Source organism: Cetorhinus maximus, chromosome 8 (assembly GCF_964194155.1).
Source record: "Cetorhinus maximus chromosome 8, sCetMax3.hap1.1, whole genome shotgun sequence".
Lineage (NCBI taxonomy): Eukaryota > Metazoa > Chordata > Chondrichthyes > Lamniformes > Cetorhinidae > Cetorhinus > Cetorhinus maximus.
Genome location: NC_135886.1, coordinates 126,618,027 through 126,638,425, shown reverse-complemented (window position 1 = coordinate 126,638,425; position 20,399 = coordinate 126,618,027). Strand labels below are relative to the sequence as shown.

Here is a 20,399-nt window from a genome sequence, read left to right as displayed (position 1 = left end):
CTCACAACTCCCTCAGCTATTTCAGCTATGAATGCAGATCCGTGGTTGGCTTCTAGGGGACAAGGGCTACCCCTTAAGAACTTGGATAATGACCCCCTCTAAGAGCCCACAAGTAGAGGCAGAGCGCAACTACAACAGCAACCATCTTGTCACCAGGAGTAGTACTGAGCAGGCAATAAGCATTTTAAAGATGTACTTCGGGTGCTTCAATCACTCAGGAGCTCTGCAATATGCCCCAGCAAGGGTATCAAGCATAGTAGTGATGTGCTGCATGCTGCACAACATTGTGCAGTGGAGGGCCCTACAAATCAATGACTACGACGCCACGAGCAGAGTTCCAACCTGTGCGGAGAAGGAAGATGAGGAGAAGGAGGAAGCCCCTGACTATTCGGAATATTCTGAAACGGATGAGGATGAGGAGGCTGCCAATGGCAGAGCAGCTGGGAGGTGTGGGCCATGTAGCCAGGGCTGGCTCTGTGCAGGAGGGGATCATCACCAGACGGATCCTTGTGCAAAATAGATTCTCAAAAGATCCTCTGATATCACAGTAGCCATCAGACAAGCCCTGGTGACATACTTGAACATGGACTGCACAGTTACCCAAGGGACTGCCCATCCCTCACAAGGTAGAGATGAAACATTGAGTTGGACTCAGACACATTCATGTGCCTGAAACCCTCACCATCATAACCATGGGCCTCATCATATTGTAAACACACACGGTAACCAAGCCCCCTCACATGGACACCAGTGACTGTAAATGAGGGGCCAATGCTGCCAAATCATCCAGAATCAAACCAAGTCCACAATGCTGAGAGTGACACAACATCAGAATTCAAATCCCGTACATGCTGATAGGATTGTCTGTTGTAGCATAAATGTAGATACAGGCGTTTCGTGCATGAGGAGCTCATAACTGTGCAACAACAGCTCTTTGAAAGAACTTGTGCAACATCCATTCCGGCCAATGGTCCGGTTTCTGACGTGGACACCACATGTAACATTCCTGGCTGCCATGTTGGTGCCAAGTCTGATGGTGACCATGAAACTATTGTCGATTCTCGTAAAAACCCACCTGGTTCAGTAATGTCCTTTTGCAAAGGAAATCTTCTATCCTTACGTGTCCTGGCCTACATGTGACTCCAAGCCCACAGCAATGTGGTTGACTCTTCAATGCCCTCTGAACAAGGACAATTAGGGATGGGCAATATACGCTGGCCTAGCCAGCCACGTCCACATCCCATGAATGAAAAAACATATATATACTGGTGTGGATTGAGGATTGGTTAACGGACAGAAGACAGACAGTAGGGTTAAATGGATCATTCTCAGGTTGGCAGGCTGTGAATAGTGGGGTACTGCCAGGATCAGTGCTTGTGCCCTAGCTGTTCACAGTCTATATCAATGATTTCGATGTGGGGACCCCAAATGCAATGTTTCCAAGTTTGCTTATGACACAAAACCAGGTGGGAACGTGAGTTGTGGGGCTGAATTTTACGTGCCCCCTCACTCACCCCTGCTGGAGGGAGTGTTTCCTGCAGCGGGGCGGGGATGGGGGGTGGGCGTTCATCCCACGAACTTCCCACCCACCCCTGAGCTCACCCCCAAATTGCGGGGGACAGTCGGGCACCAAAATCAGCAGCCCCCACCCCGGCATATTTAAATGAACAATTAAGGGTCATTTAGACTTGTTATCAACCTAATTGACTCTGATGATACGTTACCTACGCCATAAAACATTTGACATGGGCAGCAGGGCGGGAGGCAGAAGCCCGATATTTTTTACCATAGACACTTAAAGGGCAGGAAGGAAGGGGGGTATTGCTCTTCGGGGCTGCCCTTTGCCAATCATGGGGTGGCCCTTCTTAGGTTGAATTCCACCTTCCTTCCTACCTGCTCCCTCATTTAAACATAGCCCCTCCCCACAACTGCCCCTCTCCCTAATGCACTGAAACCCTCCCAGAATTACCTGCTCCAAGGATCCTAGGCCTTGGGCTCCACTCCTCACCTGCAGTCCCACCAGCAACCACTGATGCCTTTCTGGCGCTGCTGGGACTAACGGAGCTGCTGGCCAAATGGATTGCTCCAGAGGACAGGACCTCTGCCCTGCATTGCTATTCAGCCCGTGAGGAGGATGCAAAGGGGCTTCAATGAGATTTAGGCAAAGTGAGTAGGTAAGAACATGGCAGATGGAATATAATGTGGAAGAAGGTGAGGTTATTCACTTTGGTAGGAAAAACAGAAATGCAGAGTATTCCTTAAATGGGGAGAGATTGGGAAGTGTTGATGTCCAAAGGAACCTGGGTATTCTTGTCCATAAGTCACTGAAAGCTGACATGCAGGTGCAACAAGTAACCAGGAAGGCAAATGGCATGTTAGCTTTTATTTCAAGGGGATTTGAGTACAGGAATAAAGAAGTCTCGCTACAGCTGTACAGGCCCTTGGTGAAATTATACCTGGAGTATTGTGTGCAGTTTTGGTCTCCTGACCTAAGGAAGGATATACTTGCCACAGAGGGAGTGCAATGAAAGTTCACCAAACTAATCCCTGGGATGTGGGGATTGTCCTATGAGGAAAGATTGAGAAGACTGGGTCTGTATTTACTGGAGTTTAAAAGAATGAGAGGTGATCTCATTGAAGTATACAAAATTCTTTCAGGGCTCGTCAGGGTAGATGCAGGAAGGATGTTTCACCTGGTTGGGGAGGTCTAGAACCAGGGGACACAGTCTCAGAGTAAGAGGTAGGCCATTTAGGACTGAGATGAGGCAAGATTTCTTCAGTCAGAGGGTGGTGAATATTTGGAACTCTCTCCCCAAAGGACTTTGGAGACTGAGTCATTGAGTATGTTCAAAACAGAGCTTGATAGATTTCTAGATACCAATGACATCAAGGGATACGAGGATAGTGCAGGAAGATAGTGTTGAAGTAGAAGATCAGCCATGATCTAGTTAAGTGGCAGAGCAGGCTTGAATGGCCTACTCCTGCTCCTATGTTGTTACGAATCCATGAGCGTTGATGGTGTCCTGCTGCATTCAACTCAGCCGCTATTTGAATCCAGGTCATCATGATTGCTGCAGGGGCATGACAGAAGTCAGAAAGGTAGAGGGTTGGTCTCCTCATATGGAACACTTCCAGCAAAACGTGACAGCCCTGGTCAGAAAGGCGTGGGGCATCTGGACCCATTCCTTCCCCGCGTCTCCTCAGTGTGACATTCTATGATTAAAAATGTGAGGTGAAAAGGATCATGAGCCATTCAGATTACAATGCTCTCATTCACTTTTGTCTGCTTACATGCACTAACCATTTTCACCACATCCATATCATTTTTGGATTTGGTGGAGAAAATGGCTCTGTGCCACTGCTTGGTGCCATGTATTTTGCAGCTGTGGCTCTAAGGTAGCATGTTGTGCTCCGTGGCCACTGACAGCCCAACTGGGTTACTCCCTCTTAGTCACACAGTTATACTGTGACAGTTTGCAGCTGTGAGGGACCTGGTCAAGGGTCAACAGTGTGGGTGAATGTTGATAAATGGGTGAAAAGAAGACAAGCGGACGGAATAATGAGCATGGCAGTGCTCATCATTCATCCACCCACTGTGCCTTGCCAGGGAGCAGAGTCAGAGGGCGGAGTTCCAGGGAGGTGAGTATAAAAACCTTACCTCGGGGATCCGCGGCCTAGTTCCAGGGAGCAGAGTCAGAGGGCGGAGTTCCAGGGGGGTTAGTATAAAAACCTTACCTCGGGAATCCGCGGCCTAGTTATAGGAAGCAGAGTCAGAGGGCGGAGTTCCAGAGCGGTGAGTATAAAAATCTTACTTCGGGGATTCGCGGCCTAGTTATAGGAAGCAGAGTCAGAGGGCGGAGTTCCAGAGCGATGAGTATAAAAACCTTACCTCGGGGATTCGCGGCCTAGTTCCGGGGAGCAGAGTCGGAGGGCGGAGTTCCAGAGCGGTGAATATAAAAACCTTAACCTCGGGGATTCGCGGACCTCGAGGATTTTTTAAAAAGTTAAAACTGACGTCACGGTAAATCTGTGACCTGATTGGCTGGTAGAGAATCTACACTGAATTTGAAACTAAAACATTGTTAAACTAATTAAACCAAATAAATTCATCACTTAATTAATAAATAGAGAGTATGTAGACCAGAATCAGGGGAATCTTAGAATTTAGCATTTATAGTAGAAATCTAGCCCTAGGGAATGTATAGTTAATAAGGAGTCAAGAAGCAGTTATTAGATTTAAATTAATTTATTAAATAGTTCTAGAAATGGCAGTTGCTGGGGTGAAGTGCTTCACCTGTGGGATTCGGGAAATCTGTGACGCTTCAAGTGTCCCGGACAACTACATCTGCAGGAAGTGCACCCAATTGCAGCTCCTCACAGACCGCATTGATCGGTTGGAGCAGCAGTTGGAGGCACTTAGGAGCATTCAGGTGGCGGCAAGCGTCATTGACAGGAGTTTTACAGACGTGGTCACACCCAAGGTACAGACAGATAGATGGGTGACCGCTAGAAGGGGCAGGCAGTCAGTGCTGAAATCCCCCGTGGCTGTCCCCCTCTCTAACAGGTATACCGTTTTGGATACTGTTGGGGGGGATGGCCTATCAGGGGAAATCAACATCAGTAGTCAGAGTAGTGGCATCATGGCTGTCTCTGTTGTTCAGCAGGGGGGATCAAAGCACAGAAGAGCAATTGTCATAGGGGACTCTATAGTCAGGAGCTCAGATAGGCGCTTCTCGTGGTCATGAAAGAGACACCAGGATGGTATGTTGCCTCCCTGGTGCCAGGGTCCAGGATGTCTCTGATCGGGTATGGACATTCTGAAGGGGGAGGGAGAACAGCCAGAGGTCGTGGTACACATTGGCACTAACGACATAGGCAGGAAGAGTGACGAGGTCCTGTAGCGGGAGTTCAGGGAGTTAGGCAGAAAGTTAAAAAACAGGACCTCTAGGGTTGTAATCTCAGGATTAATCCCTGTGCCACGTGCCAGTGAGGCTAGAAATAGGAAGATAGTGCAGCTGAACACGTGGTTGAACAGATGGTGTAGGAGGGAGGGTTTCCGATATCTGGATCATTGGGATCTCTTCCAGGGCAGGTGGGACCTGTACCAGAAGGACGGGTTGCATCTAAACTGGAGGGGCACCAATATCCTGGCTGCGAGGTTTGCTAGTCTCACTCGGGAGGGTTTAAACTAGTATGGCAGGGGGAGTGGGAACCAGAGCAATAGGTCAGCAGGTGAAATAAAGGACTGGGAACCAGTGAATATGGCCAGTAGGACTAAGAGGAAGGGCAGGCAGGGAGAAATTACTGAACACAGTGGGACTGGGGGTCTGAAATGCATTTGTTTCAATGCGAGAAGTATAACAGGCAAGGCAGATGAGTTTAGAGCTTGGATTAGTACTTGGGACTATGATGTTATTGCTATTACAGAGACTTGGTTGAAGGATGGACAGGATTGGCAAATAAACGTTCCAGGATTTAGATGTTTCAGGCAGGATAGAGGGGGATGTAGAAGAGGTGGGGGAGTTGCACTGCTGGTTAAGGAGAATATCACAGCTGTACGACAGGAGGACACCTCGGAAGGCTCATGCAGCGAGGTAATATGGGTAGAGCTCCGGAATAGGAAGGGTGCAGTCACAATGTTGGGGGTTTACTATAGGCCTCCCAATTGCCAGCGGGAGATTGAGGAACAGTTATGTAGGCAGATTTTGGAAAGATGTAAGAGCAATAGGGTTGTTGTGGTGGGTGATTTTAATTTTCCCTATATTGACTGGAAATCACTTAGTGCTAGGGGTTTGGATGGTGCAGAATTTGTAAGGTGCATCCAGAAGGGCTTCCCGAGACAATATGTAGATTGTCCAACTAGGGAAGGGGCAATACTGGACCTGGTATTAGGGAATGAACCCGGCCATGTGGTCGAAGTTTCAGTAGGAGAGCATTTTGGGAAAAGTGACTATAATTCAGTAAGTTTCAAGGTACTGGTGGATAAGGATAACAGGAGTCCTCGGGTTAAGGTGCTTAATTGGGGGAAGGCTAATTGTAACAATATTAGGCAGGAACTGAAGAATATAGACTCGAGGTGAATGTTTGAGGGCAAATCAACAACTGACATGTGGGGGGCTTTCAAACGTCAGTTGATAAGAATTCAGGACCAGCATGTTCCTGCTAGGATGAAGGATAAGCATTGGCAAGTTTCAGGAACCTTGGATAACGAAGAATATTGTGAGATTAGTCAAAAAGAAAAGGGAAGCATTCATAAGGGCTAGAAGGCTGGGAACAGATGAAGCCCGTGGAGAATACAAAGAAAGTAGGAAGAAACTTAAGCAAGGAGTAAGGAGGGCTAAAAGGGGTCATGAAAAATCACTGGCAACCAGGATTAAGGAAAATCCCAAGGCCTTTTATACATATGTAAAGGGCAAGAGGGTAGCCAGGGAAAGGGTGGGCCCACTCAGGAACAGAGGCGGGAATCTGTGTGTGCAGCTAGAAGAAATGGAAGAGATACTGAATGAATACTTCTCATCAGTATTCACCAAAGAGAAGGACTTAGCAGTCGATTTGTCTAGGGAAGAGTGTGTAGATAGCCTGGATCATGTTGAGATCAAACAAGAGGAGGTGTTAGGCGTCTTGGAGAATATTAAGGTGGATAAGTCCCCAGGGCCAGATGGGATCTACCCCAGAGTACTGAGGGAGGCAAGGGAGGAGATTGCTGGGGCCTTGACAGAAATCTTTGTATCCTCACTGGCTACGGGTGAGGTCCCAGAGGACTGGAGAATGGCCAATGTTGTTCCATTGTTTAAGAAGGGTAGCAGGGATAATCCAGGAAATTACAGGCTGGTGAGCCTTAAGTCAGTGGTAGGGAAATTATTGGAGAAGATTCTTCATGACAGGATTTACTACCATTTGGAAGCAAATGGGCGTATTAGTGAGAGGCATCATGGTTTTGTGAAGAGGAGGTCATGTCTCACTAACTTGATCGAGTTTTTCGAGGAAGTGACAAAGATGATCGATGATGGAAGGGCAGTGAATATTATATACATGGATTTCAGTAAGGCCTTTGACAAGGTCCCTCATGGCAGACTGGTACAGAAGGTAAAGTCGCACGGGATCAGAGGTGAGCTGGCAGGATGGATACAGAATTGTCTTGGTCATGGAAGACAGAGGGTAGCAGTGGAAGGGTGCTTTTCTGAATGGAGAGCTGTGACTAGTGGAGTTCCGCAGGGATCAGTGCTGGGACCTTTGCTGTTTGTAGTATACATAAATGATTTGGAGGAAAATGTAACTGGGCTAACTAGTAAGTTTGCAGACGACACCAAGGTTGGAGGAGTTGCAGATAGTGAAGAGAATGTCAAAGGATACAACGGGATATAGATCGGTTGGAGACTTGGGCGGAGAAATGGCAGATGGAGTTTAATCCGGACAAATGCGAGGTAATGCATTTTGGAAGGTCTAATACAGGCAGGAATTACACAGTAAATGGCAGAACCCTTAAGTGCGTCGACGGGCAGAGGGATCTGGGTGTACAGGTCCACAGGTCACTGAAAGTGGCATCGCAGGTTGATAAGGTAGTCAGGAAGGCATATGGCATGCTTGCCTTCATTGGCAGGGGTATTGAGTATAAAAGCTGGGAAGTCATGCTGCAGCTGTATAGAACCTTGGTTAGGGCACACTTGGAATATTGCGTGCAATTCTGGTCACCACATTACCAGAAGGATATGGAGGCATTGGAGAGGGTGCAGAGGAGGTTTACCAGGATGCTGCCTGATCTGGAGGTTATTAACTATGAGGAGAGGTTGGAGAAACTCGGATTGTTCTCACTAGAGCGACGGAGATTGAGGGGCGACTTAATAGAAGTTTACAAAATTATGAGTAGTATGGACAGAGTAGATAGTCAGAAGCTTTTTCCTAGGGTGTAAGAGTCAATTACTAGGGGACATAGATTTAAGGTGAGAGGAGAAAACTATAGAGATGTGCGGGGCAAGTTTTTTACGCAGAGGGTAGTAAGTGTCTGGAATTCACTGCCAGAGGAGGTGGTGGAAGCAGGTACGATAGTGGTGTTTAAGAGGCAGCTTGACAAATACATGAATAGGATGGGAATAGAGGGATATGGACCCCGGAAATGCAAAACGTTTTAGTTTACGGGCAATATGATCGGCGCAGGCTTGGAGGGCCGAAGGGCCTGATCCTGTGCTGTACTTTTCTTTGTTCTTTGTTCTAACTACATGATTGTATAATATCTGTACCAGTTAGTAGTGGCAAGATGTTGCCAGCTCCATGGCTGTGTCTTGAGAATCCACTCCGTGCTTTCAGTGGTTCAGTAGAATACATTTTAATTAGGCAGCAGCAGTGAGAATTCTCCCATAGGGAAAGCCCATGATGGGCCATCCGTTCCAGGGTCAGCTAACAGCTGGGCAGCATTTACAGCTTGGACACTCACCTGACAAAGCGATGATGTATCCTCCGAGGCACAGGGACTTGACCATTGATAACCCACCTCTCAAATGAGCCTTTCTGAAGGCCCGCTTTTTATCTGCATCCGAGTGACCCAATGTATGCCGGGCCCGCCTCCGACACCTCACTAATTTCAGGGTCACCCACCCCGACTCCTAATCTAGCCCTCAACCCCCGATCCCCTAAATCCACACACACACCACCTCCCTCCCCCCCCCCACCCCACCCCCAACCAAGAATCGGGAGTTTGGGCGGATATTTATAGAGGCCAGGTTGGTGGAGCCGGGAATTCTCCCGCCTCTGCACATTCCACCCAGCAGTGAAAATCTGGACCGCAGTCTCAAAATGTGATCGACCAGGATAGCTGGAATTATTTCATGAATCATGACTGAAATTAATTCTTCCCCCACAATTATGGTCAAGCCCTGTCCTATCTTCACTTGACACACACAACTTTTAAAAGGAGACTCTGGTCAAATAAACTTAGCTTTGTTGAGCAGAGTGGGATAGTGCAGGCTGCAGTAAGCAATCATCTGCATGGGTGCTGACTTCAGCTGGCTGAACTACATTCTGACTGAATGACAGAAGGATAATGATCTTCCCTTCTGTCCCGTTCACATCCAAGAATAACAAAACTAAAGAATAAAATATGAGCTTATTTGGCCTATGTTCAATCAATACTATTAATGAATGTTTTTGGCTTTTGCCTTGGCAAATAGACAACATAGTGAAGTCTTCTTGTTGCATGAAAATTTTCTCCCACATTATTTGACAAGGATACCAGGAATGTAATTTTCAATTTCACTGGGTTAAACAAAAACATAGCAAAAGTAAATAGGAGGATTTGGAAGGATTTACACATACAGAGAGACAATTGGATTTAACTTTGCCACAGGCTGGATTTGCTAAAGTTGTTAACTGTCTCTGGCTTTCTATCTCTCTCTCCTCCTTTAAGATGTGCCTTAAAACCTACCTCTTTAACATAGGTTTTGATCATCTGTCCTTATATGCTGTAATGTAGCTCAAGTGTCAAATTATGTTTGAAAGCGTTCCTATCAAGTGGTTTGGCTCGTTTTACTACACTAAAGGTGCTATATGAATCATGTTGAAAGACCATATATGTGTATTGGTACTTAAATTTTTACAAAGAGAAAAAGGCTTGTATTTACTAATTTCCTTTCAAGATTTTAGGGTGACAGTGGTAATGTCCCTGGGCTAGTAACCCAAAGGCCCAGGCTAACACTGGGGGGACGCAGGTTCAAATCCCACCACGGTAGCTAAATTCAATTAATCTGATATGGAATTGAAAGCCAGCCTTAGTAATGGTGACCTCGAAGCTGTCATGAAATGTTGCCAAAACCTATCTAATACCCTTTAGGGAAGGAAACCTGACATCCTTATTTGGTCTAGCCTACATGTGACTCCAGGTCCACAGTAATGTGGTTGATTCTCTTAACTGCCCTCTGAAATGGCTGAGCAAGCCATTCGGTTCAAGGGCAATTAGGGATGGACAACAAAAGGTGGTATGGCCAGCGACACCTACATTGCGTGAAAGAATTTCCAAATCGCTGTCTGAAAATGTTTTACAGCCAATTAAGACATTTCTGGTATAATCAGTGTTGTATGTTCAAAGCCTCACTGGTTATTCAGTGGATAACTGTACTACCTGATGTAAAATTGACTGGGGCAATCTCAACCAGAACAGTAGATCTAGTCCCTCGCTTTTTTAGGAGCTAACTCATGTAAGGCTGGTGTTCCTAATCCTGATCACTAGGAAATGTCTTGTGCTGGAACGTGTGTGTATGTGTCTGGGTGTCAGTCGTCGACTAGATCACAATTGTTTGTGATATGGTTTAGTTAGTTTTTTGACACTTACAGCCCAAGCTCTCACGTGAAGAGGTGAGGTATTTGACCTCAGCTTGGGACCTCTTGAATGGAACCCCAGCATGGGTCAGCACCTTCAAACGAGGCGAGGAGAAAATTGGAGAATGAAAGAACAAGCTTTATTAGATACGAAGAGGGATGTAGAGAAACTGAGAACAAATCCATCTTTTGGTTGACGTGAAGCTGGAACCGATTTTTGTATTTGTCAATTATTAATAGTTTGTTGTGTAAGAATTATTCAATGCTTTCTCAAATACATTCGCAATATGCCATGGGTAAAGTTTTTTTTTTGAGGGTTTAAATTCAACTCAGCAATTTTAATCCTCATGACTTTAATGATCATAACTTAAATGGGTTAAGGGTAATCTCAATCAATTTTCTAGTGGGTAAAAGTCCACGGCAATAAGCATTTTATAATTTTGGCATGATTTAGTGCCAAAGGCAGCTCCAAGGATGCATGAATAATTGTTATAGATAAAACTGAGAAGCAGCAAGAGTGCAGTAGTGGTTGCTTTTCCGAGGTACAGTTTTAATGGACATTGTTCGAGCAGGAATGAGACCACTTTATTTGGTATCTGCCCAAGCTGCACCTTTGGCCCGACTTTTACTGCTGAGGTGCATACCTCGAGTCGGGAAATTTCCTGACTAAGCAGACCCGCCTTGGTTTAAAGAGCTCTGTTAGACCCAATTTTCACTCAGGGGAGGCAGGGGTGATGTAGAGTCAGGACCGGTGGCCACAGATGCAGGCAATTGCAGAAGCAGGCTGATTAGAAGGCTTGCCTCGGTTTTCTGGGACTTCGTCCCAGTTGTTTTAGAGGCCGTTAGACCCTCTAGCCCTCACCCCTCAGACCATCTTCACACCCCAAATGCCACCTTCATGCCAGTTCGTGCCCCCCCGCCCAAGCCCCATGCTCCCTCACGTGCCCATGCCACCTCCATGCCAACTCCATGTCCTCCACACTGCACACCCTCATACCTGACTTGGAAATATATCACCGTTTCTTCACTGTCGCTGGGTCAAAATCCTGGAACTCCCTTCCGAACAACACTGTGGGTGTACCTACATCACATGGACTGCAGCAGTTCAAGAAGGCAGCTCGCCACCACCTTCTCAAGGGCAACTAGGGATGGGCATTAAATGCTAGCCCAGCCAGCGAAGCCCACATCGCATGAATGAGTTAAAAGAAAATGTTACTTTCATAACAACTCATGCCCCTCATCCACTCTCTTGCCCCCTCATTCCCCATGATACTCCATTTCCACTCACCCAGTATCCACCATGGGCAGACCCCAGGACCCATGTGGAGATAACAAAAAAACTTCTAACAGCTCTCACTCCTATACACTTGATAGTGAAAAATCATTCATGAAATCCATTCAAAGCTTTTAAATTTCCTCAAGTGGTTAATCTCTAATAAAAACACACTTCTATTCAGACTCCACATCACAGACAGCTAATCCTTCAGTAGCCTCATTAAACTGTCGATCAAACAGTGAAATCAGAATCCCCTGCTGAGATAACTGTAGTTGTTGAAACTCAGCCAAGCATTCACAACGATATTATAGATTTTGACGAAATGTCAATAAAGGACTCTGCCTGATCAGGTGGTATTTTTTTTCTCACCTATACTAGATGGCCTGTCATCTAGCAGAAGGAATTTTTTTAACTATCACTGACAGCTTCAGCCTTTTATTCATGTTTATAGAGCTGAGGATTTAAAAACCTTAGTTCATGACACTTAAACAGACTTTATCCATCCCTCAAGAGCATTTACATCTATTGCATTAATTTGTGACCCCCACACTGCAGGTTAAGGCCCTTGGACCAACCAAGATGAGGCCTGTTTGAACTCAACACAAAGTTCAAATGGGCCTGCTAAGTTTGGGTTTCCCTCCTGTGCGAGTTACACACTGGCCCCCTTTCCCTGCTGGCAAATATTGGACCTGTTGGAAATAGGGTAGGACTTCTGCATCTGGGTCACATGCCATTTTGTAAACATCCTCTGAGTCTTCCCAACTCCATGAAAATCCGACCCCTCTTCTGAGACTCCGCAGTGCTGATATTGGGCAATTAAAAAAAAACATTTTAATTGCCTGATATTGATGTCCATTGCCTCAATGAGTGTAAAATGGGGCAAAGACAAAGATCTTGAGGGTGTGGGAGGCAAATCCATCAGATGTAAGGCTGGAATTAGACAACATTGTGATTTGACTGTATAGACAATAGCCTTCCTATCATTTCACTAATGATACAAGAGCAATTAAGTACAGCAGGAGAAAAGTTTTACGCAGACATTTGCTACAGTAGTATAAAATTACCTTTGGCTGTATTCTGGGCACCTAGACAGCACAGTCAAGTTTTGCATGACTGTCTTTTAACAAAGACACCAGGGAGCAAATTTGCATTGGTGACTGAAAAAGTAAATGCTAGAATTTCGGAAGCTTTTCAAATTGCAGGAAACAAAGGCACGGAATGTCACCACATGCAACCGATAAAAACCTGCTAAGACTTTTATTACCAGCCACATGCTTATTGAACTTTTCATTTAAAACTTCTATCCCTTATTCATCAAAGATTTGTCCTTCACAGCCTCAACCCCTGACACTGGTTTCATGGTTCCACGTTAATCTGTCACGCTGGGGACACATGAACACTTTCAATGGCTTTTCTTCTCCTGTCTTTTGTTGTTCTTCAATGTGCCACCCTTGATCCCGATCCTATTTATGTTATCTCTCAGCAATATCAGTGTGAGGTTACATGAATGCTGAAGAAGAAGGGCCAAGAATGGAGCATCATGACTACACCAGAAGTGACCTTATGGACATGATATGCACTTTTGTCTTGCTTGCCTCCTCAGTGACCCCAGGAATGTTATTACTCTCACCAACTTTGAGGCATAAATAAACCAAGATTTCTGTTATATTCCTTCACCAATGCTTCCATGAGCGCCACATTGCCTCTGGCCTTGACGCCATGAATCTCCATACCTGCCATGACATATTGAAGCCCAAAGGTGTAGAACCTTGGCAATGCTGCTCCAATCTAAGCTCAGTTTCATCCCCCCTCGTGGCCCTCTACTCCTCCATTTCTGCATTGTTACCGGTCTCCATCCATGCCATCGTCCCGACCTCTCTCTCTTGTTACCAAAATGCTAATCGTATCTTTTAACTGGATGACTTCTATGATCTCCTCACTGAACCTCCCTACTTCTACCCTATATTAACTTTAAATAATCTAAAACTATTATGGCCCATCTTCTCAACTGCACTAAATACTAATTACCTGCCATCCTTGCCAAACTGGCCTAGCTTTCTAAGTCCCAGAGAATTGCATTTAATATTCTTATTCTCCCCTTTCAAATCTCTCCAAACCCTTCCTAACCTCCTCCAGTCACCTTTTCCAAGTTGACCACTCCCAACTTTTTCAATAATGGTCCAGTTTGCATTTTTTTTTTTGCTCTATCATGCATTGTGCTTCTCACCCACACCAATCCTCCCTCAGCATCCTTTTCTTGTCTTCTTCCCTGCCTTTAAAGGTCTCATTGGGTCTCTACAGTTTCACCACATTTTTGTCCCCTACTAACTTGTTTCTTCACTTTCCCCTTACATTGGATCTTTACCTCTCTAAAGCACTCTCTTGTGCAGTGAAACTGAGTCATACAGCGTAGAAAAGTTCTAAGTCGTATCCTCTGTCTGTACTGATGTAGCCAATCTTAGTTCAGTTTTGGGTACATTGCAGTTGGCTTTGACAACCCCTGTGGGAAAAGATTGCTTAAGGATTCCCTCTTTTGCTCACTGCCCAGTGAATTCTTGCAGAAAGGTTCTTGTATGCGGTGAGGATACATCTGGCCTCCTCTTCAACAAATTTTATGATTGAATCAGAAGTGAATGCTGGAAGTCAGAAATAAAAACAGAACATGCTTTGAATGTTCAGCCGGTCTGGCAGCGTCGTGGAGAGAGAAACAAGCTAACCTTTCGGGTCAAGGACATTTTTTCAGAACTGATAATGTTGAACAATCTGCCAATATTTATCACCTGGACTTGCTCAGAAAGAATGACCAGTTGGGTATGGTGTGCGGTGAGTGGTTGTGGGCCATATCTCAGTATAAGGGAATAAGCTGAGGGAAAGGAGGAAGAGAATTAGAGGAGAGAGGAAAAAATTGGCCCCAGTTCCACTGTTATTTTTATGTGCTGCTTTTCATAAAATCAAGAATAAAGCGTTAACCCAGTGCTGCAAACTGGTGTATGTGTCACAGCTGCCGCTATTATTGCAATACATTTAGCCTCCTGGAAAATTAATACAGCCTTCAGTTTGTGAGATGATGAGAAAGAAAGAGCTTGCATTTATTTCAGGGCCTTCCAAATCTCTTTACAGCCAATGAAGTGCTTTAGAAGTGTGATGACTGTTGTGATATAGGAAACACAGCAGCCAATTTGTGCTCAGCGAGGCCAAACAAACAGCTTTGTCTGTTTTGATGTTGGGATAAAAATAGGTAAAGCGAAGGTACTCAGAGGTTTGGCAGTACTTAAAGTACAAAAAAAATCATTCAATCCAGTGAAAATAGTGGACGCTCAGGCCACAATCTTCCAGTCCTCTTTGGTTATGGGGATGGTGGCAGGGGACTGGAAAATTGCAGTTGTTACTCCCATGGTTGGAGTCATACCTAGCACAAAGGAAGATGGTTGTGGTTGTTGGAGGCCAATCATGTTGCCACCAGGACATCATTGCAGGAGTTCCTCAGAGTAGTGCCCTACACCTAAATGTTTTCAGCTGCTTCATCAATGACCTTCCCTCCATTAAAAGGCCAGAAGTGGGACTGTCAGCTGATGATTGCACAGGATTCAGCACCTCAGATATTCAAGCAGTCCTTGCATGCAGCAAGACCTGGACAACATTCAGGCTTGGGATGATAAGTAGCAAGCAACATTCGCACTCCATAAGTGCCAAACAAGACCATCCCCAACAAGAGAGAATCTGCCCTTGACATTCAATGCCATTGCTATTGCTGAATCCCCCCACTGCACCTCCTGCCCCTCCCACCTCACCTACAATCAACATCCTGATGGTTACCATTGACCAGAAATGTAACTGAATCAGCCATATAAATACTGTGGCTACAAGAGCAGGTCAGAGGTTGGGATTCTGTAGTGGATAACTCATCTCCTGACTCCCCAGAGCCTATTCAGCATTTATAATGTACAAGCCAGGAGTGTGATGGAGACTCACCACATTCCTAGATGGATGCAGCTCCAAAAACACTCAAGAAACTCAACACCACCATTGTATAACAGCCCACCTGATTGGCACCACATTAAATATTCACTCCCTCCACCACCCGTAGTGTGTACCTTCCACAGGTTGCACTGCATCAACTCTCCAAGGCTCCTTCAACAGCACATTTCAAACTTGCAAGCTGTAACTCCTAGAAGGACAAGGTAGCATGGGAACACCATTATCTGTAAGACCCCCTTGCCATTCCTTTACTGTCACTGGATCAAAAGCCTCTTCCTAACAGCACTGTGGGTGTAGCTACACCAGATGGACTGCAGTGGTTCAAGAAGACAACTCGCCACTAAGGGGCAGTCAGGGGTGAAGAACAAATGTTGGCTTTGCCAGAGACACTCACGTTACATGAATGAAGAAAAAATATGGCCAATAAAGAAGAAAGGGATAAACTCAGTGACTATGGGCCAGTCAGCATAGCCAAGGTGGTGGGGAAATTTTTAGGGATAATAATCCAGGACAGCATCAATTGGCACTTGAAAATTGGCTAATTAATGAAAATCAGCCTAAATTTGTCTGACTAAGGGTAGACAAGTTGATGACGTGTATATGAATTTTCAAAAGCCATTTGACAAAGTACCACATTTTAGGCTATTAAGCAAAGCCTATGGGATTATAGGGACAGTGGAAATATGGATATGATATTGGTTAAGGGACAGAGAATAGTGGTGTACAGTTGTTTATCGGACTCGAGGGAAGTATACAGTGGTGTTCCCCAGGTGTCAGAATTAGGACCATTGCTCCCGTTGATATATATTGATTATTAGAGTTTGGGTATACAGGGCATATTTTCAAAGTTTTCAGATGTCAAGAAACTTGGAAGTGTAGTAAACATTGAAGGGGCGAGAAAAGACTTCCAGAGGACATATACAAACTGGTGATGAGCAGACACATGGCAAATGACATTTAACAAGAAAGTGTGAGGTAATACATTTTGGTAGGAAGAAGGAGGAGAGGCAATATAGACTAAATGGTACATTTTTAAAGGGGGTGCAGGAACAGAGAGCACTCAGTGTGTCTGCACATAAACCTTTGAAGCTAGCAAGGCAAATTGAGACAGCTGTTATAAAAAAACCAGATGGGATTCTTGGCTTTATTAATTGAAGCATAGAGTACAAAATCAAGGAAGTTATGCTAAACCTTTATGAAACACTGGTTAGGCCTCAGCTGGAATAGGAAGGAAGTTAAGGCCTTCAAGATGGTGCATGAATGGCACCACTGATGAGGGGTTTCAGTAATTTGGAGAGACTGGAGAAGCAGGGATTGCTCTCCTAAGAACAGAAGGTTAGGAGGGGATTTGTTAGAGGTGTTCAAAATCACGGACAGTTTTGATAAAGTGAGAGAAACTATTTCCAGTGGCAAGGGATCAGCCATCAGAGGATGCACATCCATCAAGGTGAGAGGCAGAAGAGCTAGAGGTAACATGAAGCATTTCGTTTTACACTGTGAGATGTTGTGATCTGGAATGCATTACCTGGAAGGGAGGTGAAGGCAGATTCAAAAGTAATTTCCAAAACAGAACCTGGAGGAAAAATAATTGCAAGGCTATGTGTTCAGAGCCAGGGATTGGGACTAATTGGATAGCTCTTTTAAAAAGCCAGCACAAGCATGATGGACCAAATGGCCGTCTTCTATAATGTTGGTTAAGGGCTAATTATTGACCAAGACACATAGACAAACTCCTCTGCTTTTACTCACAATATTGCAAGTGGAACTTTTGCGCACCCCCCCCACACCGGGAGGGCTGACAGAATCTTGATTCACCCGGAAAGCACAGAACCCAGGGGTGTACTGCTCTTGCTGTGTGCCTGTTGAATTGAGAACCCATTCAGATACAAGTAGCTGCGTGAGTTTCTTGAAATAAGAGTGGAGGAGTGGCTGAAGTGAGCAAGCGTATCATAGATGCTTGCCAGCATAAGTGGAAAATGACTGGTAAACATGCATTTTACTGAAAGTTACATAAATATCAATTTAAACTCTAGATAAAGCAAAAGAACAGGCTTCAACTCATTTGATGGCTGAGCAAGTAATTGCATTACCTGATGTGTGCTCAGCCAAAAGAACCAGGATGGTGCAATACTTAATGTGCAGATTTTGCGGATTGGGTTCATTTTGGCTGTCAAAACTCCTACAATTGGTCCCTCTGCCCCATGACTAGATTGGAGGGAAGGAAAGGTTAGAAAAGTAAACCAGCCAGTACAGTCAAATAGTCTGCTTCCAGTCTCTGCCCAAATCACACATAAGGGACTGGGTTTTATAGGACCGCAGTCCTTGTACACTGTGCTCATTTGTGCCACAACACCAGGGGAGCACTTCCTGAACATAATGCAGATGCAGCGTCAATGTCCAAGCCTGTGACTGCTTAAAGTGAGAGATGCTTTTAAATGCAGCTCTGCTTTCTGTCAGAATCATGAATGTTTTGTGAGCTGGTGTCTTCTAACTTTCTCCTTTACAGCAAAATCAGTCACTGCAAAAAAATTGCAACTGCTCAAAAAGCAACCATTTTAATATATCTTTCTTCAGTGTTCAAAATTTGACTGATTATGATGGACCTCATTTTGAAGTTTATTTATAATGGAGAATTTTATTTACGGAAATGGCTTGCAAATGATTAAATAAAGCAATCGTATTTTTCAAATAGTTATTGAAGTAGTGAACACAAAATGCCTGGGAGTGACGGGAAGATATTTCTTCCACAGAAACCAATTAGTTTTGCTGACAGCCAGTCTTGGAAACCAAGCTCTTAAGTGTGGAGCTGGTAAACATCAATAAAAAGTACTTCGAATGAAATATCTAAGAAAAAAAATCATCACCCAGTGTGAATCATAGAATGGTTATAGCACAGAAAAGATCATTGTGGACTCAAAACCATGACTCTGGGAATTAAGGGTTCCATTATCTACCAACAGAGCTAGCCAAGCTATGTAGGAACTCCTTGGGCAAAGCCTTTTCATCTTGTTCACTTGTTCAATTTCTTCCAATAAGCCAAAAGAAAATATTGTTTAGTGGTTAAAATTGCAGTGAAATTGGCCTATTTACAGTGCTAAACTGGGCTGAAGGTAAAATGGCATGCATCCACCATCTTGGTGGAAAAGGCTGCTCATGTGCCAGTTGCCACAGTGCAGGCCAAGTACACATGCATAGTTGTTCCTGATGCCTTTCCGGTGGGCAGCAGGAGTTACAGTGGTCATTATATGCCTGGTTGCCAATTAAGAGAGGTGATGTGGGACTTACACCCCTCAGGAACAGGAAGTCCCACCTCAGAGTGCTGCCGATCAATTAGAGAGCGGCAGCTCTGTAGTACTGCCAACACCACCAGGAGTGCTGGCCACAGCCGGTACTGTACCCGGGACTGGAGGCAAGCTGCACTGGACCCAGTCCAGCAGATCAGTCAGGAGTTTCCATGGGTGCCATGCTGGGCGAGATGTGTGGGGGAATAGGCCAAGGAGGGAATGGAAACTCGGAGGTGGGTTACACTTTTTTGGCAGCGGGGGAGGCCTCCGATGGGCCCATAATAAGGAGGGACACTGACCCCCGCCCACCACCAGCCCACGCAGGGCCATCTCCTGGACTGGGCATTAGGTATGGGCCTCTCCCACCTTCGGTTAAGTTGCAGCGATGGCATGAGGCCCTTAAGTGGAAATTAATTGCCCAATTAACAGCCCCAATTGGCCCACTGATGGACTGGTTGCCCAACGCCACCCCTGCCGCTGGTAAAATTGCAGCATGGGCACGAGTGGGCGGGTAGCAGCGGACAGGCCACCCGCTGGATTTTACGTGCCACTTCTGCCTTCAAAACCGCCAGCAGGGCAGTGAAAAATCCAGCCCAAGGAATTGACAGTTACGTATAGTACTGAATAGTGCTTTTTGAATATATCCCCAGTCTGGAAACAAAGTAGAATCAACCAAAAGGTCATACAACAGTGTTGTGTTAGGAATTTGCGTCCATTAGTTGAAATTCAAATGTGTCTTCTTGTAAGCCACATACATGCAATTCTTCATGAGGAAAACCCCATTTATACTTCAGTCAGTTCACCAAGTAGAGGGCGCAGCATTGGAGTGAATAGCCTTTCTGCCTTCTCAGTATTCCTATAATCCTGCTTGGCAACGCTGATGGATGCACAATTATTTTACATGGCCAAATATAATATTAATCCTTGGCCTAAATATTAGTTTCTTCAGTAAAGTCTGAGTGAATTTCAGGGATAGATAAGGGGTTTTGTAATTTCTGGCTTTGATCAAAGACTGAGTACCCCTGAGCAGCTATGTCTTTTTTTAGTCAAATGAGAGAGATTTTTGTCTTTTCAACCTCTCTTGTGAATAATGCTATGTTCTCTCAATCGCCTCAATCATTTTAACTTGTAAGCATTGGATGAACATTTTACCAGATTTTTGCAGATTAACCTGGGTTTGTCCTTTACAGTTATTAACCAAAGAGCAAGAATGACTTTTAGACAAAAACAGAAGACATTTCAGATTCCCAGCATCTGCAGTATTTTCCTTTTTGGTGAGAGTTCCTTTGGTTGTTCTCCATGGTAGCATCATCAGTGCAGTTATGAAGATTATCTGGAGTCGGTCTTTTATAACTTGGTTCCAATTTTACAGTACCAAGCAAACTCTTCACTACCATATTTATACCCACTATGAATAGCAACCAGAGGAAGTCTTAGCCCAGAATTCTACATTGCCTTGTTTCCACTGTGGTCCACATATCTTTCCCCAAAATTCTGACTATCTAATATGCTCCTCTCCAAACATTTGTGTTTTCAAGATGGATTGAGATGCC

General features: G+C 45.0%; 1 protein-coding gene across 1 annotated transcript in view; it reads left to right on the top strand.

Moving 5' to 3' along the window:
* Nucleotides 1-262: 262 nt before the first annotated feature.
* The window catches only part of eda (ectodysplasin A), an 80,509-nt gene continuing 60,372 nt past the window's right edge, over nucleotides 263-20,399 (top strand). The window contains exon 1 of the mRNA XM_078546175.1: nucleotides 263-458. Coding sequence (XP_078402301.1) covers nucleotides 263-458 — 196 coding nt within the window. The remainder of the gene's footprint in view (nucleotides 459-20,399) is intronic.